The 27,590-nt window shown below is 47.4% G+C and overlaps 1 protein-coding gene across 4 annotated transcripts in view; it reads right to left on the bottom strand.

Moving 5' to 3' along the window:
- The window catches only part of LOC147009167 (FERM, ARHGEF and pleckstrin domain-containing protein 1-like), a 62,835-nt gene that overhangs the window by 4,418 nt on the left and 30,827 nt on the right, over window positions 1-27,590 (bottom strand). For 2 of the 4 annotated variants that reach the window (XM_085862692.1, XM_085862695.1), the window contains 16 exons: window positions 26,183-26,261; window positions 25,274-26,018; window positions 22,041-22,189; window positions 19,765-19,854; window positions 19,287-19,420; window positions 18,467-18,548; window positions 18,044-18,281; window positions 17,739-17,869; window positions 10,252-10,320; window positions 9,321-9,410; window positions 8,676-8,758; window positions 8,300-8,409; window positions 6,847-7,067; window positions 5,835-5,933; window positions 3,817-3,924; window positions 2,548-2,699 (listed from right to left, as the gene is read on the bottom strand). In XM_085862692.1, the coding sequence (XP_085718818.1) occupies window positions 2,548-2,699; window positions 3,817-3,924; window positions 5,835-5,933; window positions 6,847-7,067; window positions 8,300-8,409; window positions 8,676-8,758; window positions 9,321-9,410; window positions 10,252-10,320; window positions 17,739-17,869; window positions 18,044-18,281; window positions 18,467-18,548; window positions 19,287-19,420; window positions 19,765-19,854; window positions 22,041-22,189; window positions 25,274-26,018; window positions 26,183-26,261 (2,580 nt within the window). The remainder of the gene's footprint in view (window positions 1-2,547; window positions 2,700-3,816; window positions 3,925-5,834; window positions 5,934-6,846; window positions 7,068-8,299; window positions 8,410-8,675; window positions 8,759-9,320; window positions 9,411-10,251; window positions 10,321-17,738; window positions 17,870-18,043; window positions 18,282-18,466; window positions 18,549-19,286; window positions 19,421-19,764; window positions 19,855-22,040; window positions 22,190-25,273; window positions 26,019-26,182; window positions 26,262-27,590) is intronic. The other 2 variants (XM_085862693.1, XM_085862694.1) reach the window with 2 other exon arrangements.

The raw sequence follows: 27,590 nt of genomic DNA on the forward strand, positions 1-27,590 counted from the left end.
ATTAACACGTACCAAATGGATATTTGAGGGTTGTTGTACCTTAAAGATCCCACTCTGTGTTTGGAGAGGAGTAGGTGGCAACATGATCCTGATTGGCTCTGAACCTCCATGGGAAAGGCAACGGTAAACAATCTGCTGGAAACGATGTAAACAACTCCGTTAGCTTCCTTTTTCCTGGGTTTGATGATCGGTTGGAGAGAGCTGGGAGAAGTGGGACATCGTACCTGATTTTTCATATCGTACATCGTACCTCCATAATCTCACCTGCTCATCTAGAAGCTTGTATTGAGGCAAGAGCAAGGACTCATTTTTGATTCTCTGTATTTTTGAGGATGAATGCCTTCTGCAGACTGCCGTCACCATTTCATAACTTGCATCCCTTGAAGTGGTAGCATCAGGACCTGAGACTAAACAGGAGATGGAAGGCCTGATTCTCTCCAATCGCAGCTTGCTTTTCTTCCACCTCATTTCTGGTCCCCTCTCTATTTGTTGCTCACAAACCCGCCCAGGTTGCACTCGACTCGCAACCTAAACCCTCTCCAAATCTAGGTGAACTACTCACTTTCACTCTCATCTCAATTGTGTAATCGCTTCCTGATTTGTTCACTTTTAAAATGGTGAGCCATCACCATCTTATGTTTTTTCCTATTCCTGATCTTTTTATATTCTCAGACTCTCATGTCCTCTCGAGTCTCGTCCACCCAAACATTCCCACATCTACCCTGTTTGGCAGCTTTTCCTGTCTGCTTACACGTTCCTTGTCCACTCGGCCTCGATTTCCTTGATGTTATTTCCTCATTTACCTGGCCTCTCTTGTTTACCAACTGCATCTACATCACCCTTCTGTCATGAGCTTCAATCTCTAAAAAAGTAATAAATTATATCTTAAATCCATGATGACATCGGTGGGGAATCAGTTCTGTTCCTACCTCATCAATGTCGAGCGAGTTGGTGCACTTCCAAGGTGGATGGTCGAGTGTCATTCGTAACACCGTTTTTTTTTCCTCTTCCATGAAATGTTTGATACTGTAGAGTAAAATGGTATCCTCCATCCCATTGTGGGGTGGCATCAAACAACAACAATGATGATACAATTAGTAATGACTGAAACGAGGCGTTCCAGTTGAACCCAGTTTCGGCGAAGAAAGGCCCTCAATGTGGTTTGGAGAGTCTCGGCTGTCAACCGCTGTCATATGGTATCAGCGAGATGACAGCAGGTTCAACTGGAACGCCGGGTGGCCGGTCTTACAGCACGCCAGGCACCTCACCTTACTGGGGTCCTAATCCAAGATAGAACCCGAGCGGAGGTTCTTAGCTGCCGAAGAAGGGAAATCTATGAAGAGCTCAGTGCTCCAAACGGATTTAAGGTGAGCCTGCGATTCTAAACCAGTGATGTATGGAGATAGGGGGCAAGAGTCGATACTATTACGGGACGGTAGCTGCAGCGCACAGTTACAGTGTCTGATTACGGTAACGTTTCGCTTTGAAACTCACAACGAGAAACCACATGGCCATTCCATCGCACATATGATTCATATGCTAACATGCATACAGGTAGTGAACAGGTAAAAAAAAATTGGAAACACCTGGGTAAAAAATGAGGGACACCAAGCAACGGCTTCCACATGGGTGTGACCCATGTGTACGTTAAGCAAACATCATCCCAGCATGCAAGGGTCATGTACAAAATAAAAATGCTGCACAGGCCTGCTTGCCTATAATTATGGCTGCAAGAGGAATCCACCCCCCCCCCACAACAATGTGCCCCCATTGGTTTGATGAGCATGACGCTGATGTTATCCATATGTCATAACCTTCTCGGTCACCTGATTTGGACCCAATCGAGCACGTTCAGGACATTCTGGAATGACGCCTGAGACAGCGTTTCCCAGCTCCATAAAAAAGGTTCGAGTTGATTGACTGTCGTGGAAGAATGGTGCTGCATCCCTCCTGCAGAATTAGACGCTGGTGGCCTCTATGCCACGGCGCATACAGGCCGTACCTGATGGCCCAACGCCGTATGACGTGACTTTACATTGGTGTTTCCATTTTTTTTTTTGGCCACAACCTGTATCCACCACACACTCGCAAAATACTGCAATTGTTTTCCGAGTTGACGGCCGAACCCGGCTTGATTCGGACTCAGCTTAAAAGGTCAACTCGCTGAGTTTGGGTGCAGAACGAATTAGAAAAATCTCACAACGCTCAGATAATTTCACACCGAACTGTGTTCAGGAGACTCATTGCTGTCGCGAACGAAACATAATGGGATAGATCAACCAATCCAGCATTGTTCAACGGAATGTGTGGCGATTCATGCTTAAAGACCCAATAGCAGACTCCAAAGCGAATGTACTTTGTCACACCCCGACCTGAGCAACATGAAATGCCATTGTTGCTTTGAAATTTGGCTTTTTGGGAGTCAGCACAAAAAGTTACATTGGGCTTATTGAAATATTTGGCTTGCTGAGTACCAACGAACAATGTATCACTTATTGTTCAACTAATAAGGCGAGACAAAGACGGTGCCCGCAAGTACAAACTCACCGATTGAAGGTGTACCGTCCCTCGGCTCTGAAGAAGTAAACATGGGACTTGAACTGCAGTTTGAACACGAAGTCCTTGTTGATCCTGTCCGATGCAGTTGGAGTCGTTATCGTGTATCCCAACAGCGGTAAGCTTGCCAAAGGAAAATCGTCCTGCGAAGGAAACAAGTTTGGAATTGGATCGACAGTTGAAGGAGCAAGCGATACAAACATGACAAAGTTGTAATCGATTTAAGAGACAAAGTATTGCATAATAATAATAATAATAATATAAGCTCTTGGGTTTGAAATCGGGACATCGACGTCTGAATCGGACACGTCATTGGGATTGTCTCTTTCGACCGAGGTTATCTTCCTTTATTTTAGCACCTCGTACATCTGTCTATAAGTTGCCACTCTCTTTATTGACAGTTACAACAACGAAGTGGAATTTAGAACCTGCTTCATGACGGGCCAAAACCAACTTGACAAACCCAAGTGATTCGAACACCAATGGCCGCCATCGACGAGGAAAAACGAGGATCCACTCGTGTGACCCTCTTCCAAATCGCCTGGTAAAGACTCCTTTCCATCCAATTTGCATGCAATGCATCCTGGGAAGAATTTTATCCCTGAATTCCTGTGGCATTTGTGCTCCTTTGACGAGGTGGTCAAGACCAGATGGGGATCTCCGTATCTGTTGTGGAGAAACGTAGCGCAGTCGATGAAAAAAAGGGCGAATCGTTGGCAATTCACGCGCGTCCAATTGTTCGTCGACGTGTAGACTCACTCCATCCTCTGCCTCGAACCACCAATGCCACAATAATCTGCTCGGACATGGAGGCAAAGCTGCAAAATCTGCGGGAAATCGGGTTTTTCACAAAACCATCTCCGCAACAGAAGAACGATGTTGGTGCGTGGTGGGAAACTTGGAAATGGAAAAATAATGGGAATGTGTATGATCCCTTTGGAAAAACACGATGCACACCTTGTCTGCAGATGACACGTCGTACTCGTGCAGGTTCCCTCTCTGTATTGCAGAATAGGTACTCGCACCTTTTGAAGTTGCATTAATTTTTTTTTTCCTACCCGAGGCTGAATCGGTCATTTCCCTGTTCCTGGAGGTCATTTCAAAGATTATTTTGATAAATTCGGACACTGTGCAAGCTTGTCGAATTTGTTCTTGAAGCTTCGATGTAATCGGGTAAATAAACCTCAGCTCGAGGAAATTTGGTGACATTACGTGTTTGTCGACGTAGCTCGTTTGCGGTGGAGCCAACAATCCGCTCACCTGGTAGGATTTGTAGAAGAAAAGGCAGAGATTTGTGAAGACAACCCAGAGCTTCTGCCAGCCGCTGCTGTTCTTGAACTTCCGCAGCAGGTAGCCAGAGAGGAGATTCTGAAGGTGATGGAAAAGACAATGTGAGGTTCGAGGAGCATGTCGAGGAGCACCATGGGGTAGGGGGTTAGGGGCGCGGCTCACAGGTTGTATGTATCATCCCATGTTGACATGCAGCACACCAAATACTCCTAAAAAAATCAGTGCCCCGTCAGTTATAACAATGGGGTTGGAGGATGTTTCTTTTCAGGGGAAACGAGTCATTATTGAAGGATGGTGGGAATGTGGTGAGGGGGACATTGTAGTGAGTGTCAAAACAAATATTAACAGGTGAGCTATTGCTCTGCACACAATCAAGGAAGGTAGTAATTCAGTAGTGTGTTAGAGTTATTGAATTTTGAAACGGCCAAGTCATGAGGAATGATTTGAAGAGGGGGAGCGAGGGCTTGCGTCGGAGATATAAACATGCAGACAAAGCAAGGTTATGTGGGACGAAGTGCTCAACCTGTCGGGAAAACGGCACCTGCATGCGGAACTGTCTGGATCATCCTGCCACGTTGCTGATTTGTCCTCCATCATTGAAGGGAAATGTCCAACATTGTGTGAGGTTTTATGCAAATGCTCAAAGCTGCGGTTCAAATCTGCTAGCACGATTAGGTCTTCGTTTTCTTTAACTGCAACAAATCCGGTCGCCACTGGGGGGGCAAATATCTGGGTATCTTCGAGTCCCCAATAACGATTCAGGGCAGCAGAGCACCGTGTGGAGGCGGCTGCTTTGCTGGACTGCAGACGTAGTAATGGTATTCATTGGGCCATGATGCCGGCACACGTTACTCTTACCTAAGACACTGTGGGATCACAACGTCCCACAGCACATGCTGACAGATGGAACACCAAGCCGACGGACGGCACACACTGATCAATGTCTGGGAAGCACCAAGGCGACGATAAAACATAGTCGGGGATCGAAGCCAAAACTAGACAGTTCAAAAGGCGAGTACACATTCTTCATCTTTTTCTTCATCTTTTTCTTCATATGTAGCACAAGGCAACAAAACAGCATCATTGGCTGATGGCATGGCTGTGCCACTGATGCAATTACCTCTGGAGATTAAAGCAGGAATTCAAAAGCAGGCCATGGTGCCGGCAATAGCTCGCCTACTCTTCGTGAAGGACACCGTGATATCTTTAACATCCAGCAACAAATGGGAAGGGACGCCTGGGAATGGGATGGACCGGATGGGACGCCTGTTTAACATCCATCCGAGGGCCAACACACTCATTGATTGATCACCCTGCCTGTGAAACACCAGGATGGCAGTTTATAGCTCGGTCGCAATTTGAACCCAGGCAAGACAGCTTAGACACGAGTGTACGTACCTCTAGGCCATCCTGTCGGGTACATTAACTCAGGGCTATCCTGCAAGCGCTCTAAACCATACGATTGGCAGGGGTAGCGACGACTTCTTACTTTACCTCGCACCTAATCCGCGCCATCACTGATTGCAATGGAAAAGCTACACTGTCCCACCAGCTAAAAAGGGAAACAAAAATACCAAATAAGAGCTTCTCATTGGGTCAGATGCACTTCATACCAAGAAGGCCATATTTGGAGTTTTCCCCCCTTATGCCATTGATGGATAAGTTTTTCTTTCGGAGCTTCTCGTGAGCCAAAACAATCGTTTCACATCAACATCGATCACAAGGGACATGCAAAAGACACCACCCCACACTCCCCAAAAAGATATAACTGTGCAAGCCAAGCAAAATGCTAACATGTCCAGGAGACAGACGTGCAAACTGAGCATCAAACGTGAGATGTTGCCATTGGTTCATGGTGAGGGACGGCAATCAAAAAACGTACATGCGGACAAACCAATCCGAGCTCAGGCAAGCACAACCAAACCAGGCCGTTCCGGACGACGCTAGGGAGGCAGACATCATTGTCTTCGTGGTTGCCACATCCATACCTTGAGTGATACGAGGTAGTCCGAATAAGCCAGGCTGCACTGCCGGTGCCAAGTAACGTGCGTGAGAGCATTACAGCGATGCAAGTAGCGGGTGGATCGCTAAAGGACGATTCCCAGGCACACAAACGATCAAGAAAAGATAGTTGGAAACTCAAAAAGAGGAAGTGTGTGACCGAATTGAAGTTCTATCACCGACAAACTAGCACGCTTTGACGCTGTTCACACCGAAGGCCTCCATGAAGTTGGTGGAGGAACTTAACGGACACGTGGAAGAACAAGGTCCAATGCACACGCAGGACAGCCGACGGAAGCTTGTCCCAGTGGTGACTTATCAATGGCCTTTTACAGTGACTGAGCACAAAGGTGAAACCGAAAATCCTCCACGTGAATTTTTAGGACGGCCCGGCTGTCTCCAGCCGAGCTTTGCTGCTGCCGCTCCAATAGGTCTACCTATAATAATTTATGTTGGACATGGCCTGACCACGAGATACTTGGGCCCATTGGACAGCAACGATTCAGGATACAGCTGCATTGGGGCTGTGCAAACGTACTGTGGCACATGACCTCGTAGCCGAACTTTACTGGGCAACCGAAGGCTAAAATGGTGGAATACGTGGTGGTGGTGGTGGTCAACCCGATTCTCGGCAAGTCGATAACACCCTAACCCATCCCACAACGGCACGATTACAAAAACACGTGCTCACTCTCACACTCGCTCTCTCCTTGCTTGTAAAACAGAAGTAAAATAAGTTCCAGGACTTTACAAAAGGACATGGAAATGAAAAACCGAGAAGTCACGTGATGGAGATTATGAAAAAGAGTTTTCACGTCAGGCGTTCCAACCCCATGGATGATGGTTTTTTTTTTTTTTAAATCCCTGGAAAATTCATTAAACTACCAAAGGATGTCAACGTAGATAAATATTATAAACCACACAACAGTCTTGATACAGCAAAACTTTGGAATTTGATGCCAATTCCGACTCTGCGGCCCAGATCTAGGGCTTGCTCACCTCAACTGTGCGGCCCAGATCTAAAGCCGCCACGCTAGTACCACGATGCCAGCACACATAGGCCGTGGAACTGGGACGAAAATCACCAGAACCCTCAAGACACCAGGTCCTGGAAGATTCGGTCTGACCTCCAGATTCCTTTTCTTCAAACTCAAAGTTTGTCTCCTTGTCATCCCGATATCTTGCCTTCATCGTCTCGTTCTCTTCATCCGAGGAGGATCCTGAGCAGGCAAGCAAGTGAGAGTTATAGTCCGATGGCGACAGATTGTCAATTTCACCTTCCAGTTATTGCCAATGGCAAAGCGAGGACTTGAACAGAGGCTAAAATACCTGTGCAGGTATCAGTTGGATTCCCATTTGTTTTCAACAAAAACACATCATTGCTGCATCTTAGAAGACACTATCGGTCATGTTTTTAATTTTGATTTATTGATGGTTTGACAAGCTTTATTTAGTTAACTGCAGGATGAAGGCCTCCCTCAACATGGGCCAACTTTGTCTACTCGATGCGATTTGAGGCCGTCGGGCTCCTGCAGACGTTTCCATTTAATCTCTTCATCTGATCTTCGGTCTCACTGCACTTCTTCCAGGGCCTTCGCTGGGTTGCCAGTTTGTAATTCCTGTTCACCGGTTGTCCGTTCTTCTTGCTACGTGTCTGGTTAACGCCAAGACACCATCCACGGTAAATTCAATTGTTGGTTTCTTCGATTCCACTCGAATGATCAATTTCGATCTTTCTTTTTCACATCGACGTCGACTATCAATTCGATCTTTTTCATATTCATTTGCATACCGATCCTTTAACTCTCCAAATTGAGCTCTTCCATCAGGATTTTCACTTCGGAATTATTTGTTCCAGAAATCGACTTATTGCATGAAGGCGATGGATGATCCGTTGATTGCATTCACAACTACAGTCCATAGAACACCTTACCCCACGCGGTGTTCAAGTCCATAATTAAATTGAAATAAAATAAAGATTGTAAACGTCGTAGAAAAAAAAAATTAATCTCAGAAATTTACCGTCGTTGAAGCAGCGGCGTCTTTTACACCACCTTATCAAACACTTACATTAGTTATTTGTGCTTGTTATTTGTGTCCTTTATGACGTCATTAAAAACAGTAAGCTTCCTGTTTGGAATTTGGCAAAAAATTCCGAGCCCAGGTTTCGGTTAAACGGCAGGTTCGTTTTCAAAATAAAACCTTCCATTGAATTCATAAACCGACGCGTGTGACGGATGGACAGACAGAAGTGAACCCATTGCTTAAACTCCTCTTTTCGTTTGTGTGCGCGAGTTAAATACGGCAGAAACATGCGTACCATTTACGCATTGGTCCAGCGCTCTCCTCAACATTAATGTGTATGTAATAAATAGATTAGCCCCTACTTGTAACGCACGGCTTTAACGATCAATTATGTCAGGAAGATTGCAGAAATGAAGAGAATGCTCACCTGCATTCTTGCAGATCATGTCGTCATCGACGGCGGTCGCCAAAATGATCGATGCTTTCCTGATAGCCAGATCCAGGTCCTTCAACCATTTATCCAACTCAACACGGGACCTGAGAGGGATATGGGGTCAAAGAACGTGACAATTCCCAACTTGACCGTGCATTGAAACTAAAGGGGGTGGGGGGGGGAAATCGCTGCTTCTTCCAGGGGGATAAATAATTTGGCAACTCAACATGTCCGCATTTTAACAGGCGTGAGGTTTCACACGTGATGGAGGCCAACCACATGACCAAATACATGTAATAAGCAACTGTAGGAACAACAATAGCAATGTAGAGAGCATGAGCACGGAGTGATTAAAAGTGGTGGAACTCACGTCGAGGCCACGACCAGAGCTACGTCTGTAGTCTCCAACGTAACGCAGTGAGGAATTGAACTTTCCAGTTCGCTTCCTTTTATCTACAAAACAGGTGCAGAAACTTCACAACCTCCCATCAAAGAACCAACAACATTGAACTCATCGAAGAACTGTTTGCCATCCAATGGGAGAGTCCATAAGAAGCACAGTTGTGAAATGCAAAAGCACAAGCAGCTCGACTTTTTGTCAAAAAGACCAAGAGCACGTGTCCCCGTTTTTGTACCTGATGAGGACCGCTCTTGACTGAAATGTTGGACTTTGAGCCTTTGCTTCTCTTTTTTTTGTTGTGTTTGGACAAAAGTTCAGTGGGTTGCGCAATTTGAGGTCCTCACAATTTGATAATTGGAGCTCATCCCACCCAGGCAAAAATGCTACAGTTAGAACGACAGTATATGAGAGTTGCACTCTCAGATACTAGAGTTGGTAATAGGTGCTACTACAGTAGTCTGCAGAGAATTTTTGCCTGGGCAGAAAGGGAGCAGCAAGCATTTCCTCACAAATGTGCACAACCACAACATGGTGCGAAAACTCCCAACACGAAACACAAACGTTCAGGATTTTTAAGCGAGTAGTAAGCACTCCTCCAGTAAGCAGGCCACACACCTTCATATCAGCCAAGCGGAGACGCCGGCACACTCGGAATCGATTGCTGGACGTGAGCTTGTCCTTCGAGTAAAGCAACACGTCGGAAAACTGCGCGCAGGAGTAAAGGAAGCGTTTAGAATAACAAGCAGCAACTGATGAGGTACACGACGGTGACGGGTACGTGGAAACATTCCTACTTTGGTGTGTGACAAGCTCTTTCATACAGATTGAAGGTCCACAGTTAAATCTCTCTTTCACTCCAGGTGAATGGTCATTGTCCTAAAGCAGGTGCATCTCATGTGTGACTACAGGTAAGAATACAACGTCGTTATCCACTTTATCGAGATGGTCACGGGAGTGACCTTGTTACTTCGAGACTGCAATGATTCTCAAGATCTGTCTTCAAGGAAAGTTGAAAGCAGTCGGTGAAGGTAATCGTAATCGGTAGTTAACATGAACCCTACTCCCATCAAGTTGTTGAATTTTTTTTTTTTTAAATGGGACCAAAGTTCATCCTTATCGTTCATCCTGCATCATGTTGAATGTAATTTGACCAATTTTTTTACGATGTACCTTGAGAAGAATCTACCCCCACCACTATCTTGACCTCCTTCACCCTCAACCTACCCCATCCATCATCTTCACCACCCCACCTACCCATATCACAAACAACTGTCCTTCACACTCAGCCCCCCATTCCCCCAACGACTAGCTCACCTTTCCTTCATTGTCACCCCACCCAAAACTCACCCCTCTGCTCCCACCCCTCACTTTGCACCCCCCCCCATTTTTCAATATCTGATCGCCCCTCATTGACCCTCGCTCCCCACCCAAAACTCACCCCTCTGTTCCTATCCCTCCACATCCCTATTTTTACAACTGATTGCCCCTCGTTCACACTCACCCCCAACCATCATTCACACTTTCCCTGCAAACCACCACCTCTTACCAAAAAGAACATCCGTTGCTGCAGGCCTTTGCTGGAGAGTTTAAACAGACAACCCTCCCGAATAAACTCCTAGAGAAAAATAAATAAAAATAGCAAAACAATGAGGAAGAAATTCCATAAATATAATTCCAAAAAAACATAGAATAAAATCATCATCGTTATAATCCCGCATAGCATCCCCTTTCAGCAAACTCACACAAACCCTGTGGTGTGTTCAGTTACCAAGTTTCTTAAGCACTCGAGCAAGCACTCCATTTGAAATTGTTGATAAGGAACAGCAAGCTTGGCAAGTGCTGCTCGGGAGCTGAACACAGCCCGGTTCCAAGGGGTTAGTCCCACATTTCTCAAAGGTATGAACCAATGCAAGGCAATGTATTGGCTGTGATATATATCTACATATCCCTGCATTTACAGAATATATATATATATATATATATATATATATATATATATATATATATATATATATATATATATATATATATATATATATATATATATATATATTGTTATGGCTGTGGAAATTCGCAAACCACCATTCAGGGCCCGTAGGTGAGATAACTCTAAGTACATGTGTAGTTAGCCCCAAACCCGTTGTTTAAAGGGAATTTATGTGATTCATTCGGGCTGCGACGCTTTGAGATAGCCGTTTTTCTGTTCTATCTTTATTTTGAACCAACCACGTCTCAACCGCCATAACCATCAAACCACCACCGATAAACCCTCCACCACCCTCAGCTCTCTCCTTCTACGGCCATTCCCGCAACACCTGTGAACACTGAGCGTCGGGCTGTCTTGGGCTCGTTCAAGATGCGCACCGAGCCGCGAGTGCAAATAGCGGCCTTTCCGAGGGAGAATTCAGATCAAGAACGCTACATGCCCACTTCTGATCCGTCCAATCAGCCAGCGCGGAGGGGCTTGGCCCTGCCTCCAGGCCCGTCTGTGTGAAATCCATATATGCAAATTCTAGGATCAGGGGAGGTTCTCGCCCACTTTTCCTCCGTCCAATTGGCGAGCGTGGCTTCGCCCCCGAGGTCATTCTGATCCGGAAATTTGCATATTGTTTCTCCTGCCGGCCTATAAAACAGCGAGCGGAAGGCGAATCGAGAGAGTCAGTTTTTGGTTGGAGGGCAGAGTGTGGCAGCGGCAGAGTGTGGCAGAAAGTGGAGTCGGGTGGCGAAGGCATCGAGTTGGGTTCTGCAGTCGGCCGAGGAGAGTTGTGGGAAGAGGCAAAGGAGCTCGAGTCCGAGGCGAGAAGGACGGCGGTCAGCGACGAGGTCGCGGTGGGAGATCGCTCATCGCGGGACCCAAGCCAGCCAGCCATTCTCCCTCCCCCAAGGCATAAACAATTTCCCCTTTTCCTCCGCGCTGAGATAGTGCAACAAAGGGAGCCCCGTTCCCACCCCACTCCAAACGTCGTGCCAACGAAACCCGCGAAGGAGCACGGAGTCAGGGCACAGCCACGCGGCCACATCTGCGGCTCGTCCGCCAACGCGTCACGAGGACGCGGGTAGGACCCACCCGGTCTCGCGGACCTGGCCGCTCCTTCAGGCCCCGCGCACATATTGGCCTGCAGGCCCGTCTGCCCCCTTGTCTGAGGGTGGCTTCTTTCCTTTGCTTTTGAGTAAATGTGTGTTGGTGCCGTCTGTAAAGTCAGGTCAGGGTCAGGTATGGGAGCATGTGCCAGAACAGCGCGTCGCTGCGTCCACTTTCCGCCGGTACTCCAGGGGCCTCCGTCTGGCCATCCCCCAGGCAGATGCCAGGCCCATCCCCATCTCCTTGAGATGATGGTCAACCTGCTGCAACCATGAGGCACGTGGTCGGCCCACTGGCCTCCTCCACTCATGAGACTCCCTCGCTGAGAGAATCTGGTGAGCAGGATCAGCGTCAGGAAAACGAGCCACATGTCCATACAGCCGCAGCTGACGCTCACGGACTATGCAGGTAACAAATCTCATCCGAGTCTCTCTCAGCAACCGCTCGTTGGACACAAAATCCGACCAGCGATAGCCAAGGATTCTCCGAAGAGACCTGGTACCAAAGGAATTAAGTCTCCGTCTCAGATCCTTGGTCAAAGTCCAAGTCTCGCACCCATAGAGCAAGACTGGAAGTACCAAGGACCTGAAGACTCGGACTTTCGTCCTCCCGCACAGGTACCGGCAGCGCCACACCCCATGATCCAGTGAATCCATGACTCCCCAGGCCCGACCCAGACGTCTATTGACCTCCGGCTCACAACCTGCGGAGACATGAATATCACTGCCAAGGTAAGTGAATCTATCCACGACCTCAACATCCCTCACCACAAACAGACACAGACAGGACAGCAGCATCCAAGATGTCACCGAAAGCCTGGATCTTTGTTTTGACCCAAGAAATCCGTAATCCCAACGGCTCCGACTCCTCATTCAGCACCTCGAGGGCCCCCAAGAGGATGTCTAAAGTCTCCGCAAAGATGACTGCATCATCTGCAAAATCAAGGTCCGAGATCTTGCCATTGCCAAACGATGCACCGCATCCTGATCTCTCCGACATCCTCCCAAAAATCCAGTCCATACAAGTGCTGAAAAGTGTGGGGGCAAGTACACATCCCTGACGAACTCCAGTAACAACTGGAAATAAGTCAGAGGCGGTACCACCACACTTCACAGCCCTCTCAGTACCAGAGTAGAGTTCAGACATCAGATCGATCAGTTTCGGTGGCACCCCACGAAGACCAAGAATCCTCCAGAGGACATCCCGATTCACTGAATCGAACGCTTTACAGAGATCAACATAGGCTGCAAGCAGCCCCTGCCGAAACTCTCGTCTGCGTTCAGTGAGGACACGAAGAGCAAGGATACGGTCAATCGTTGACCTCTTTGGTGTAAAGCCTGACTGCTCTGGACGCTGGTGCTCAAGCAGATGGTGGCGAACCCTATCAAGAATTATCCGAGCAAAGACCTTGCCCGGCACTGAGAGCAGCGTCACCCCTCGGTAGTTGTTGCAGTCTTGGCGATCACCCTTCCCTTTCCAGAGAGGGACAACAAGGCCCCTCTTCCAGTCAGTTGGGATGATGCCTGTGTTCCAGGCAGAGCACAAAACTGCATGCAACGACGCGAGTGCAGCATTTCCACCAGCCTTGAGAAGTTCAGCATGGATGCCACAGATCCCTGGAGCTTTGCCCCGTTTCAACTGGTTCACCGCAACCCGTGTTTCCACAAGCGATGGTGGACCACAGTTGATTCGAGGGTCAGCAACAGGGATTGTAACACCCTTGACGTCCAACTCGACAGCTGGGGGATCAGCCTGGTACAACCGCTCAAAGTAACCGGCCCAGCGGGCCTTCACTTCAGACTCCTCTGTCAAGAGCCTACCACTCTCTGCTCGAACTGCAGTGCTCCGAGGGATGGGCTTGGATGAACGTAATGCGCGAATTCCCTCTGTAAGCGGGACGAGAATCACCTGTCCACAGGTGATGCTCTACCCCTCACAGATTCCTCGCACATAGGGCCTCCTTGTCCACCCTCAGTGCACGTACAGTTTTACGCCTCAGCTCCCTGAACAGCTCAGCTCTGCCATTCAGCCTGGCCCTGCGACTCTGGTCAATGGTATCCAGTGTCCCTTGAGAGACAAAATTCTTCTTTGCCCTGCGGTGAACTCCAAGGCATCCACCGGCAACATCAAGGACGGTGGTCTTGAAGGTGCTCCACAACTCTTCAGGACCCCCCAAGCCACCCAGACCCCCAAGTGTCCACTCAGCCTGTTCGCAAACTCCTCAGCTACTCTCTCATCCCTGAGCTTGGCAACATCCAGCCTAGGCTGGGATGGTACCATTCTCCAGGATTTAAGGTGCAGCTTTAGAGTTGCTACAACAAGCCTGTGGTCAGTATTGAGGAACTGAGCACTCCGGTAGACCCTGCAGTTCTGGATCATCCTCCAACGACCGTCAATGAGGACATGGTCAATCTCCTTTGCCACACCGCCAGCGTTGGAATACCAAGTCCAGCGATGAGCGTGCGGGCGCTGAAACCATGAACCAGCCACCCTAAGTCCATGACTTCTTGCAAAGTCAAGGAACTTAGTGCTATTCTGGTTCATAGTTCCTGACCCATGGGGACCAACACACACCTCATAACCATCCCTATCAGTTCCAGTCGATGCATTGAAATCCCCCAAGACTAGAAGTGTATCTCGTCTGGGGCACTGATCAACCACAGACTCGAGTGTGGCGTAGAATGTGTCCTTCACGGTAAGATCACTCGCCTCAGTCGGAGCATAAATAGAGACCAGGGAAATGACACCTAAGGAGTGACGAATCCTTAATCTCATAATACGCTCGTTGACCGGTGTTACCTCAATTATCATTGGGGTCAGCTTATTGGACACAGCTACAGCAACTCCTTGGGTATGGTAACCATCAGAGCGACCAGACCAATAGTAGGTGTAACCACCCACCATTATCTCGCCGCAATCCGGTCTCCGAACCTCAGAGAGAGCTGCAATCCCGATGTCCAAACGCTTGAGCTCAGATGATAACAGAGACAGGTGATCATCCTCTCTTAGGGATAGGACATTCCAGGCACCCACCCGAAGGGACCGCCTCAGGTTAACCCAAGGAGACCGCCGTCTGGTGGACGACACCTCAGCACCACTCCGACACACTCTCCCGCAATCTGACCCAGGGATGTTACCCCGTGGTTTCCTCCTATCAAAGATTGGGGGGTCCCGAAGGCTTTGCCCCAATCCCATCATCCGGTGAGCTGCCCTGCGAAGGGAAGCTGCACAGGAGGTACTCCCACGGAGTGGGTTTTCAGATTTTTTTGCGTTTTTGCGTTTTGCGGAATGAAGCGTTTTACGGTGGCTGGAGTGCAAATCCTGCCACCAACCTCCTAATAAGAAGTAACCCAACTGCAGGAGGACGTCCGCAGACACAGTTGGGCACTAGATATGGATGGCCGTTGGCTCACAAGGAGCTCCTCCGCCCTTTGACAGGTTTTGTTTTTAATCCTGCTGGGTGTCCATATCCAAACACCCTCCTCACCAGAAAACCTGGTGGGGGAGACGGTTTAGTCGCCGACAACCCGACCATGGAACAGGTTAGTACAGGTTTACATGGTACCTGTAGCAGGTCACAGATCGAACCTGACCTGACTGAGTAGAATATAATATATAAAGTATGTATATATATAAATATATATATATACATACATATATAAAGTCTGTAAAGTAGAACTGTATAAGTGTTGCCATGTGTACGCGTATTCGGTAGTAACTCTGCGTCATTGTTTCTTTTGTTTTACTGCTACAGGTGCATTTTGACTGTTTGGCTGTATATGTGTGCTTTCCGTGTCTCGCAAAATAAATGTGCATTGTGTGAACTGTTTTCCTGTTTTGCTTCGTCTTTTCTTTAATTGACCCTCCATCCTGCTTCACATAAAGGGTTCGTAGTGGGCTTAATACGCCCGATAATTAATCGGAACCGTCGAGGCCGACGATAACACCGCTCGGTTATCCCGATAGCACGGAACGGACCGCTTAAATGGTTCGTGTCCGGAGTCAGCCTGCGGCGAGGTACAATCGCCCAGTCGACCATCCGCGCAGGTACTTAGGTAGATCGAATTTGGTGAGCAACCCTATCCTGCGCGGGTGGGCAATTGGCACGGTCGTGGTGGGGTTAAACCCCCACCCGTGCAAGGTCCCGGCGTTGTTCTGAGAGGGTCACGACAGAATTGTCCGTTCCGGTGGGCGAGGCGGCCGCCATTCGAGTCACGTGGCCGTCCGCACGCCGGCGGGCGCGAATTCGCAACAACATATATATATATATATATATATATATATATACATACATATATATATACATACATATATATATATATATATATATACATACACATATACAGTACGTTCTTGAAAAGTTGTACGTCAAGTGAAATTCCAAGCTCAAACGACCAGGTATGTGTTCTGTTGCTAATCCGTTTGTAGAGCCATTCAGTGCTAATAAAAGGTGTTTTAATCATGTTTTTTGAATGAAACAAAATTGAATTCTATTTTGGATTTGAAATACAATATTAATGGATCGAATTTCAATATTTGGTGTCTCCATCCACCCATCCATCCTTTGGGACCATACTCCGTGCAGAGCGTCGGTGCTGCCTCAGCAGTCTCCTTGGCTATTGGGCACAATCTTGCACGGGTCGCCACTCCGACACAGGAATATTTGGTGCGACCGACTCCTTTTCACGGATAAACAGCAGATATCCATTTTGAAATACTTTCCTGCAATTTCTGGAGAGATTTCATTGGGAGGTTGTTCCTTGCATTCTACAACGTTTCCCCATAATTGGTCTTTTGATTTTGGCTTTTCTTTCTGTCCAAATAATCCCAGACAGCTTCAATGATGTGAAAGTCAGGACTTTGAGGGGGACATTCTTTCCCCCCTCATTATCATCTTAACTCTGATGTTGTTGGGCATATTTCAGTCTGACTGTTACCTTAACACAGAAAGGGCTTTGTGACAGCAACTTGCCCATAGAGACTGCTTGAGAAGAGACCTTCTGAGATAATAGATGAGACCACTTGAAGCCCTGATGTCTGTGCCAGTTCTTGTGTAAGTTCAGAACTCGATTCTTGGCTTTTCTGGAATTGGCATTCCAGATAAGTGCGTCATCGTGCACCGTCCGTCCGTCTCCTATTTCCACTTCTTCCAGACCGCTGGGCTGATCCGGCTGAAATTTCGCAGCAAAGTTCCTCTCCTGACTGGTAACAGGAATTGCAAAGCTCGTTCCGGTCATGTGACTTTAAGTATGTCAAAATGGCCGACTTAGTAAATTCCTTCAAAAAAAACTTCTTTTCCAGACCCATCAGTCACAATGCTACCAAATTCGGGTCACAACTTTGGGACAGGCTCCTGATGTAAAATTGCGAAAGTCATGCCGATCATGTGACCGGAAGTGTGTCAAAATGGCCGACTTATTCGATTTTTGGGAAACGTGTAAATTCCTTCCAAGATCTCGACGAGCCTCATTTGACTTAGAGAAAGCTTGATTAAGGTGTCCCATAAATTTGTTCCCCTCTGTGGAACCAGGTGGGGCCATGCACGATTGGGGAGGGGGAAGCACAGCACACACCCCCCTTGACCCCTAACAAAGCACTTCTCCGCAACTGTCTGAACACAAGAGATGGGCATTGTTCCTTGCAGATGCTGAGATTAGTGAATGTCCTGACTGACTTTCTCACCCCCCACCCACTCCAGCCTCGGTAGAGACGAGGCAGCACCCTATGTGTGCCACAATGGCGGAGGGACGGAAGAGCACAGAACAGAAATGGATGCACGGGGGTGGGGGGGGGGCGGGGGTTATACTCGAACCCCACTACAAATACACAGCTACAGTTTCTTAAAATGAAAATAAACAAATATTTACAAAGAACAATGATTCAAAAGGTAATGATAATAATGAACTAAATTCCAACATCTACCCCCACAACCGTAACAGTATATTGATTACCCGCCCTGGTGCTGACAGCTCGCCTGCTCCGTCCAGATCTCTCCTGAGCTCCATCAATTTGAGCGTATTCTCGAGATGAACCAACACACCTTCGAGCCTCGATGTCACCTCAGTGACTTCAACCAGTGCAGCTGAGAAGATGGGGCAATTTGAATCAGGTCTATAATGAGGAACATTAAACAAGAGAAACATCACCGGAATAACCCTTCATTGCATTCAATGATTCGAGATGATCAGTCACAGACTACAAAAAAGCACGGGATTTTGCCAAGACTCATATTCAACAAAGCACAAGGTGCAGTCACCACAGCAGTCCCGCTGATCAGCGGAATCTTGGGAAAGATTCCGACAGAGGCCTGCCAGAAGGCGGCGGTACTGAAAGGGTCGGTGCAGCGGCTGTGCCAAGAAAGTCAACAGAGGAAGGTAACAGACTCGCTGCATCTCAAATTTATGGCACAACGATTTGAGGCACGACGACTCATCCTGTGCACGAAGAAGTGCTACCACCGTGTTTTCCTGCTGTGCCAGCGATTCGGTGAGGGGCTGTGGGCCAGGGACGGCAGCGGAGAAATAATGATACATTCAAAATTAACCCGTCTCTTTGGTTAAATAAGCAAATGTACTATGGATAATAAAAACTGTTATGATCCTTGAGGAGTCGGCGTGGAGAGCGTGGTGAGGGGGATTTTGTTGGGTATTATATGGGGAAAAGTGGGAAGCCAAGAGACCTTAAACAAGCGCATGTTCCTCAGCAACACATCCCCAACCCGATGTTGATCTGCTTTCGTTTGGCAGACCGACCTTCCACTCCTGCAAGGAATGCACAATCATAAAGGGTTGATGGAGATGGATATGGAGCACGTATTCCAGAATGTCACGTGGAGTGGAACACGTGTTGTGCAGCACCGTGCAAACGCAGAACAATGTAATCTGATACCCTGCAATGTGCTCAGAATTCCTGAAACGCTCACCAAGCATTCAGCAACATGCCCAGACCCAGTAACTAACATCCCCAAAATTCCAAGCACAGAGTATCAAACTCGTCTGGAATGCTGCAACACACCCAGTTCCCAAACGGTTCCCAGCAACACATCATTCTGGTGTCCACAATGCACCTTGTCCATTGTTCATGTGCAGCACATGGCTGTGGGTTTGCATCAATGCTGGGAGTGAATCTCTGCCACTGACGCAGTGCCCCCTGTAGGTTACAGCAGGAATTTAGAATTTGTTCAGGGTGCCGCTGATAGCTCGCCCACTCGTCACAAAGAACACCGTGGGGGGTCTTTAATGTAAACCAACTAATGCCAGCAGGCAGGACGCCAAGTTTAACGTCCATCCGAGGGACGGCACACATGCTTTGATGAATCACACTGCATGCAGAACACCAGGACGACAGTTGATAGCCGAGTCGGGATTGAAACCTCGGCTGTCCTGCATTAACACTGTCGACAGCTTGACTTGCAATGCTCATCATCGATCTTCAAATATTCTTCGTCTGAAAAGAGCAGAGCAAGTAACATTTGACGTTCTTCCTTATTTAAAGCTGACCACAATACAAGGCGACGCTCCAGTTCCTTGAGGAAGGCGCAGTGGAAGGCGTGCAGTGGTTCCAAGTTACCGAACAACCGGCTCTCGAGAGCTTCCGGCAACACGCTTTCTTGGCCAACGAAGTTACGAAACCACTGAAAGGAGACACGACGACGACACCAGTGTCAGTCACGGTGATACTACTCAAGTGAATGCAATGTCGACAGGACGCATTGTGTACGAAGCGCCTCGTGGTAGCTCGACAGGAATACCTGCGATAAAAATAGAGGCAAAATATTTTCATTCCTCGAGGAAAGGAAGGTGGAAGTATTAAGCAAAACAATTGTCCGAATGCCCGTTTTAACCTTGTTTATTGACTTCATTCCGTTTCCAGATTAATTTTCTCGAATCGTCAGGTCTCCGCTCATGAAACAGTGGTATCGAAGCAAGAAAAGCTACTCTTATCGGAATCCAAGAAGGTGCTTTATCAGAAACTCACCAGGGTCAACACCTCCAGATTTTTGACGTGCGTTCGCTCAGTTGTGCACAACTCCTTCGTCATGTTCAACAACACTTCGGTTTGGCATGTCTACGGTAAAAAGCAAGGAGGAGGAAACAGACCTGAGCATCGAGGTTCAAAACGAGTCTTCCTGTGATCGTGCACCGCAGATGGAAAACATCCCAAAAAAAATAACCAAAGTGGTTTCACACTGATGTCTTGAGAATATTGTGACAATACTGTAAATGATTTTTTAAAATTTAATTTTTTTGGGAGGGGGGGGGAGGGGTTTGCCTCGAAACACTCCCCGGGACTCACTGATGACCTTCTGAAAGTTCCACGGAGATCCGTTTGGCCAGTTCCGAGAAAAATGGCGACACACAGGCAGACAGACAAACGTCTCTCACTGTACAGATGAGCGAGTAATACAGACAACCTTTCATCTCATCTTGGATTCAGTCATTGTTTACAACTTGAGTGAAGAATCTCCCAAACACGCTCAGAAACACTGCAAGATGCGAGAAGACCGTAATATGTTCAACAATGGGTGCAGCCACATCGATACAAAGCTAGGATTTGATGCCAATAGTATCGCTTCCAGCAGCAGGTTCACACCTGGCTGCGACCACATTGATCTGACATGCCAGTGCGGAGAAAACAACAACAACAACAATGTATAATTGGATGAGATGGACATAAAATATTTTAACAGTCGGGCGTTCAGGTTCAGAACAGTTTTATCCACCGACAACAAGGCCTTCATCCACAACTTGATCGAGTACTGCTCTCCCCTCCGGGCTGGCTCCCCCGTCTCACGTCCAGCTCACGTCGATGCCATGGAAAACAAGGCCGTTAAATTATTGGAATCTCCCATGATTATGCTGAGTCTATGGGCCTATCACTTTGACATCACAGGCATGTCAGTGGTCTCTGTCTTCCACCGCCTCCTTTCAAGTATTGAACTATCTGTCCTCTCCATGCTCTGACCCCCCTCCACCCCCACCACTCATTTGTTTTCCATTTTTTCTCCCACCTGTGCAACCAACTTCCACAGTCTCTTCAATCTTATTCTTCCCTTCAGGGCTATGAGTCAGCTGTCTCACCAGTAGCTTTTATACCCCCATTAACCCACCTAAGCCCACCTCTCTCCAACTTTCCAGCTTTTCCTTCCACTTCTGTGATTGAAACATTGACACTGCATCCATCTCGATCACCCTCCCATCCATCCATCCATACATCCATTGGGACCATACTCTGTAAAGAGCGTTGGTGCTGCCTAAGCAGTCTCCTTGGCTATTGGACACAATCCTGGACGGGTCGCCACTCCGACACAGGATACCAGCAAGCTGGCACTCATTCTGCCGACCTCCAAAGGACGACAGGCAGAGTCAACCCCACTTGGTATTAATTCAACAGCTGAGTGGCATTTGAACTCAGGATCCTCGGATCCCAAGCCCACCACCCTAACCGTTAAGCCAACACCAGGCATACCCTCCCCACCCCCCCATGTCCTCCCCTTGTTGTCATGCATCCCCACATTTGTCCAAGTCTCCCTGTATTTTGTCCCTCAACTCTACGGTTGGCGTGTTCCCCTCACTCGCCCTCCTCTCTTTCTTCTGTTTTTGTTGCGTTACGTCCTCGTCCATTCGTGTTCTAGGTCCTCCATGAGCCTCGACACTGTATACAAATAAAAAAAACCAATTACAGCACATTTCAAATGGAGCCTTCAAATTAAATCGCCACCAAACAGCTGGGGTTACCCTCTGATATTATTTGTACCCATAGTCGAGGCTCCTGGATGGAAGAAAGAGCTCGTAATACGGTCATGCCATCAGGAGGAAAAAAAAAAAAACATAAACCACTCAACATGTTGAACGTTGAGTCAAAACACAGATTAGCTAATCGGCACAGGCCTGGCATCACCGATTTATACCCAACGTGCCAACGCCACTTCCTCTACCAAATATCAGAACTCAATGGCACAAGGAAGGGGCAAGGACTTTTATCGACCAAGTAACAACGACGAAGGAAGGTCGATGGAAAAGAGACTTGGCCCACACCTGTGTGCACAACTTTCCCACAGAGGTAGATGCATCTTACCCATTCCTGCACCTTACAACTTGTAGGCCGATACCAAATAACACATCGAGATCATTCGACTCATCAACCTCGAATCAGTGTCCCTTTGGTACAACCAGAATGCGTGACAAGTTTACGGTAAAAGAGAAAAAAAAACCACCATTGAACAGCACCACGATCAGTGATCGACGACTCACAGGCTGCGATGGTCTTCCTGTCCCTTTGGCATCAACATTTCGGACGTTTTCCAGCAAATGACCCTTACGATTCTGAGAAAGAGGGTCCCAGCAGAACTGAGGACTCGAGATCCAGAACATCTCCTCCGTGTTCTCGGTCATCAGGGTACCTGGAAAGGTGGAGAGAAAACGGCTGTGAGTTTTTGTTTGTTTTCATGCAAATCGCAAATCACTTCCATTGTCAAGCAAACCATCACTGAAGGACTTTTCATATTTTCGAACAATAACACACATTGGTTCTCCAGGGCTGCTGGGAGTCAGGCGAGTCACGGTATACGCACAATGAAGAGTTCCAACGTGGATGGAAGCTTGGTTTGTTCGAGTCGGCTCCGCTTAATGAGGCCATGTGGACATTTAACGGTCCATAAGCAATTGCCGAGCACCACTGAAAAGTTACACTGCAATGACCGAGGTTAAAGGTCAAAAACAACTCAGAATTGTCCTCACCCAGGGACTGTTGACCAAAGTTCATAATGAAGAGGCAAATGGAAAATGGTTTTGGTAAGTTGTCAGATTATGTAATGCTTGATTCTTCTTTTTAATTTATAAATTATGTTTGTACATATATATATATATATATATATATATATATATATATATATATATATATATATATATATATATATATATATATATATATATATATATATGTTCCACCCAAAGACAGGTTCAGTACTGCGGAAGCAGTATCCTGGGTGGTTTGCAATTGCCTTACCAGTTACACACACACACACACACACACACACACACACACACACACACACACACACACACACACACACACACACACACACACACACACACCCTCTCAATGCCTTCCAAGCTCATTTGTGTTGTAGAGTTGTTTGAAAAAGCCTTAATTGCCCCTCCCCGAGGAAGGATGACATTCCCAGGTACAAGATGCTTCCGTCGGTCTCCAAGTTCATGTCACACGACCAGACAAACATCCCTTACCAAGAGTAATATCGTAAGTGTGTGTGTGTGTGTGTGTGTGTGCGTGCGTGTGTGTGTGTGTGTACGCGCACCCCTGAACATGCAATGTTCCTCTTCTTCCCCAAGGAATCAATCTACAGATCAATGATATTAAAGCTCTCGGGATATTCAAAGCCTGCACGTTGGATCTCTGTGTAGCCCCCGTGAGTCAGACTTTTGTTTTTGGAACCGTTGAGCTCAGCTCTGGTCGGTCGTGTTTGGAGGGAGGATTTTGAGATTTGATCAGGGCATGGGTTCCCAATGGCCTATTGTTTTTGAAAGGTACCGAGGGCATTTTGCCATCAACCAGTGAGTGCACCTCGACAGTACAGACGGCTCAGTGTCTCCCTTTAAAGGGTGGCAATGCTGTACGACGCAAGGTCCAGCTTAAAAAAAGCAATTGGATTACAGTTCAAGACTTTGATCCTATTCCACGAACCCAGACGAGACAACGTCGAGTCCAGTTTGAGAAAACTCTGAGCTATTCCGTCAAGTCGATTCTTAATCCAATGAGTTATTTCAGTTTGAAAAGATCCGATGGACGAGCAGGTCACTTGCAAGTTACCGGTTTTGCGTCCAAGGGTCGTACTCGGATAATTATCAATGACGTCGCGTGAAGCAAACCTGGCAACAAAATATAAAACGAGACATTTATCTTCCAAACACCTCAACCACGGTATCTTCATATCTTCCTCCAAACAAAAATAGATAAACTTATCAAGTGATAAAAAAAAACTTGGCTCCTTGAAAGGAAAGGAAGACTCAATTCAAGCAGAGCAAGAGTTTGCATGCGGTTAATAGACACAAACAGCTTTGTTAGTGAAGGAATAAAAACAATCGGTTTGTGGGCAGTTACAGCACAGGTGTGTGAGTAGTCCCCTCTCTCCCCTCTCTGTCTCTCTCCAGCCCCACCGCTCCCTGATGCAGGCCACAAGCCGTACAGAGCGAGGAAAGGCCAAGGCCGTCACTCCCATCGACTCAGGAGGTCCATGAACACTTTTGGAAAACCCAATTTCCAGCATATCACACGCTGCGTCTGCAAATGTGTCCGCAACGTGTGGGTCAGTCTACCCAGTTGCCTTTGGTGCGTTTTCCTCGGGACGTCAATACAGCCCTCGACGGATGAAGGAAGCGAGCAGACCTTCGATCCGAATAATTTCACCGTTCAGCATCAAAGGTCAAACCCTCAAACAAAGGTCATGTGGCGAACGAGCTACGCGCTTTGAGTCAACGATCAAGAGAAAGAATTCTTGAACAAGTCATCCACTTTGGAAACAGTTTTGGCCTTTTATTTATTTTTCCAACATACACTGAACTGCCATGAAAAATCGCGAAGTACATTTAAGGTAAAGGTCCAAAATTACAGGAAATGCACTCTTGCGACTCGCTTCCTCAATCCAGTCGGCAAAAGAAAAACAAAGACAAATGAAAGTTAAGGACCCACAACAACATGACCATCAGCAGGAGTTGAGCAGAACATTCGTCGAAAGGCAAGAAAATGCAGCGCGGGCCATGAAAACCGGGCGCGGCAAAAGCTCGGGGAAGTTCTCACCACCGCAGTATGTTACATTGCAGAGGAAGATTAAAAGAAAACCACAGGAAGCACGATCCCAGCAGTACAGGAAGCCTCCTCGTACCGCAGGTAAACACGCCTGAAAGACTCCATGCAAGGCAGCCACGCATTAGAGGAACACGATCACATTATCGGTCGTAAGAGCGTTCATGCACGTTTTCATAAAAGGAGGGACAAATGGAGGTCGAAAGGTCAGAAAGGTCAGTTACTGATAGGAAAAAATAGAAAAAATAATTCAAATCATTTACGATGACTTTGGTCGAAGGAAAAAATTAAAAAGACACCGGAACCTGTCCGTGACAATGCCAGTGTCACGATGACCGGACCCGGAAAGTCTGGGGTCGTCGTCGGGCAAACACCAACACTGTCGTATCACCTAAACATTGGCACACGTGACAATTTCACGTCGCGGCACAATGACCTGCCTATTCGATACCAAAGAACGAGTGGCTCGACGAAAAAAGAAAAGAAAAAAAGCATGTAGGTATATGTTGGGAAAATGGTTAAAAACTCTCCGACCATTCCATGCTTCCAGCAAGGCCATAAAGGGATTGGTTAGTGTCACAGCAGCCCGGTTTTGTGGGCGACACATCTGAGAAGGCAAAAGGATTGCCAATGACGAGGCCACCTTCAAGGCAATCCGACCCACCTTCAGGTGAACCAGACAGGCTAGAGGACGACGAATCGCTATGCCCATAACTTTTTCCATTTTGCTGTCGTCCATCGACGACGGGTAAAACATCGTTCTGGCTTCGGTCGCTAACGCGCGTCGCATTGGGCGTCGATGCTACTGGACTGCCGGATGGCGAAGCATCGACCAAGTTGATCACACCAGCGTCGTCGTCGTCGTCGTCGTCATTTGAAGCCTTTTGCTCAATTTGCAGCGTTTGCACGGCCATCTGGTCGTCACCCGAGAAAAAGGATCCGTCGGCATCGGGATTTGTGGCATCATGAGGCGCCGTGTCGATGGACACGCAACCTCCATAAAATGAAACGTCTGCTGGATCATCGTCGATGAATTCTTCAGTGACGCTGAGACCACCGGCAGATTGTTGAGAGTGAGGGGCGTCCTGGCTGAAATTAGCATCACCGCCGGTCTCCGTCCCGCTTGCCAAGCCACATTCAGGCTTCGCTTCATTTTCATCGACGCATACAAACGGCACATTGGGCTCGCTGGATGGACTTTGCGTGATGTCTTCGTTCATCAGCCGTTTATCACCGGTGATCGGCGAAGGGCCGTCTCCATTGTCTGCTGCACACGATTCGCCCGCTCCATTTTCCACAACGACGGGAGATTTATTTGGGCTTTCCGCGACATCGTTTGAATGCTCCACCCTCGGCGATGGGCCGTCGAAGCACGGGCGCAGTCCATCTGCACAACTGAAGCTGGCACTCTAGAAAAAGACAAAGGGCAGCAGAGAATTAGAAATTAAAAGAGTTGAATTCGTAAAATCTTAAACGATTTTTACCTCCGAAAAAATACATCGGATAAAGCAAGCAAATCGAATAACGGATGATGGGAACAACGAATTTCGAAGTCCGTGGCCTACCGACTCACCATCTGAGGCAGCCGCGACCCTCGGGGACTGCCCTGTGACGGCAAGCTACGGCGGGATGCCCTCAGTTTGCTGTTCCGTCTGTGGGAAGCACCGAGACATCCTCAACACCAAAAAAAAATGCACAGCAGGAACAATCTCATCGCTCGAGTGGAACGGCAAGGCAAGTGGTATTCATGTCAACCAGGATCAAAAGCAATTAACCGCAACTGAGGAACTATGGTCACGGAGAAATTCCGAAGGATATAATCGGTTCGTTCCACGACAGGCTTTTCATTTATTAAACAACATCACCAAATTTCACCTCCAAGAGTCTTCGGCAAACGTAGTCACATCACAGCTTCATCATGCAGAGACAAAACATGGCCCAATCTCTTTCACAAACGGTGGCCTTATAATGGTGTCTGACACGCCTGGACATAATGGTGCAACAAACAAATCAAAGGGTGGTGTCTCAACTACAAAACCAATGATGGACGTCGACACGACCTTTAAAAAAACCGAACAAAAGGACAAATAATCTGTGACCATAAGTTCATCTGATTGTGTCCGTAGTCATCCTATCCATCCTTATGCTCCTGGTACAGGTAAGGGCTTCCCCAGCAGTCTGCACTCTCAACATCGAAGGCGAGTGCCACTGATGGAAAACTCTGGTTGCTAGTTAACACCTACGTGTGTGTGTCCTAAGGTAAGCCAGAAGACGGTGTCAGGCCAATATTAAGACCGAGTTCTCCAATCTGTATCTTTTCTCAAAAATAAGTTGGTTCCTCGTTAAGTCGGTCCCTGGGACGTGGTTCATCTCCGTTCAGGTCAGACCGAGCCCATGTTGACAAACCCCAATAAGGTTGAAATGTGTGTCCAGGTAGTGTGACACCTCCACTCAGGTGAGCCTAGGTGATATGGAGAAGTTGCTTCTTTTTGAAGTTGAAACCACTGCAACATCTCTCCTTAAGAATGATAATAATTGATAAGTGCTGGAGAACTCAAATTTCAAGCTGTAATTACTCTTTCCAGCCAACGGGTATCTTCAGCATTTGGTTTGAGTGTCAGTCCACCGATGAAAGTAGGACACCGGAGTGACAACAGCCGGGAGTGACACGGAACGTCGGATGACTGAAGCCAGAAAACTCTTTGCATTTTTTTATTATGCTGTATTTGCCAATTGCCAAGTCAGCAGGAAAAGCAAGTCCTCTTTGGGTCGAACAAAAAAGGAAATGTACCTGGTTATCCGCAAGTTGAGCTGAAAATGGAAGATGTCGTGTACTTCGGGGTACATTAGAAAGAGATCAGAATGGCAGACAATTTGGTCGAGCACATTTTCAAAACCTCAGCACCAATGATATCAGGTCTGGTGAGGGACTGATGGTTATTTCCCCAACAGGTGGGGTGAAAATGAGGGATTAGGAGGAA

The sequence above is a fragment of the Eptatretus burgeri genome, chromosome 17 (assembly GCF_056783735.1).
Source record: "Eptatretus burgeri isolate ZD-2024b chromosome 17, Ebu_testis_v1, whole genome shotgun sequence".
Classification (NCBI taxonomy): Eukaryota; Metazoa; Chordata; class Myxini; order Myxiniformes; family Myxinidae; genus Eptatretus; species Eptatretus burgeri.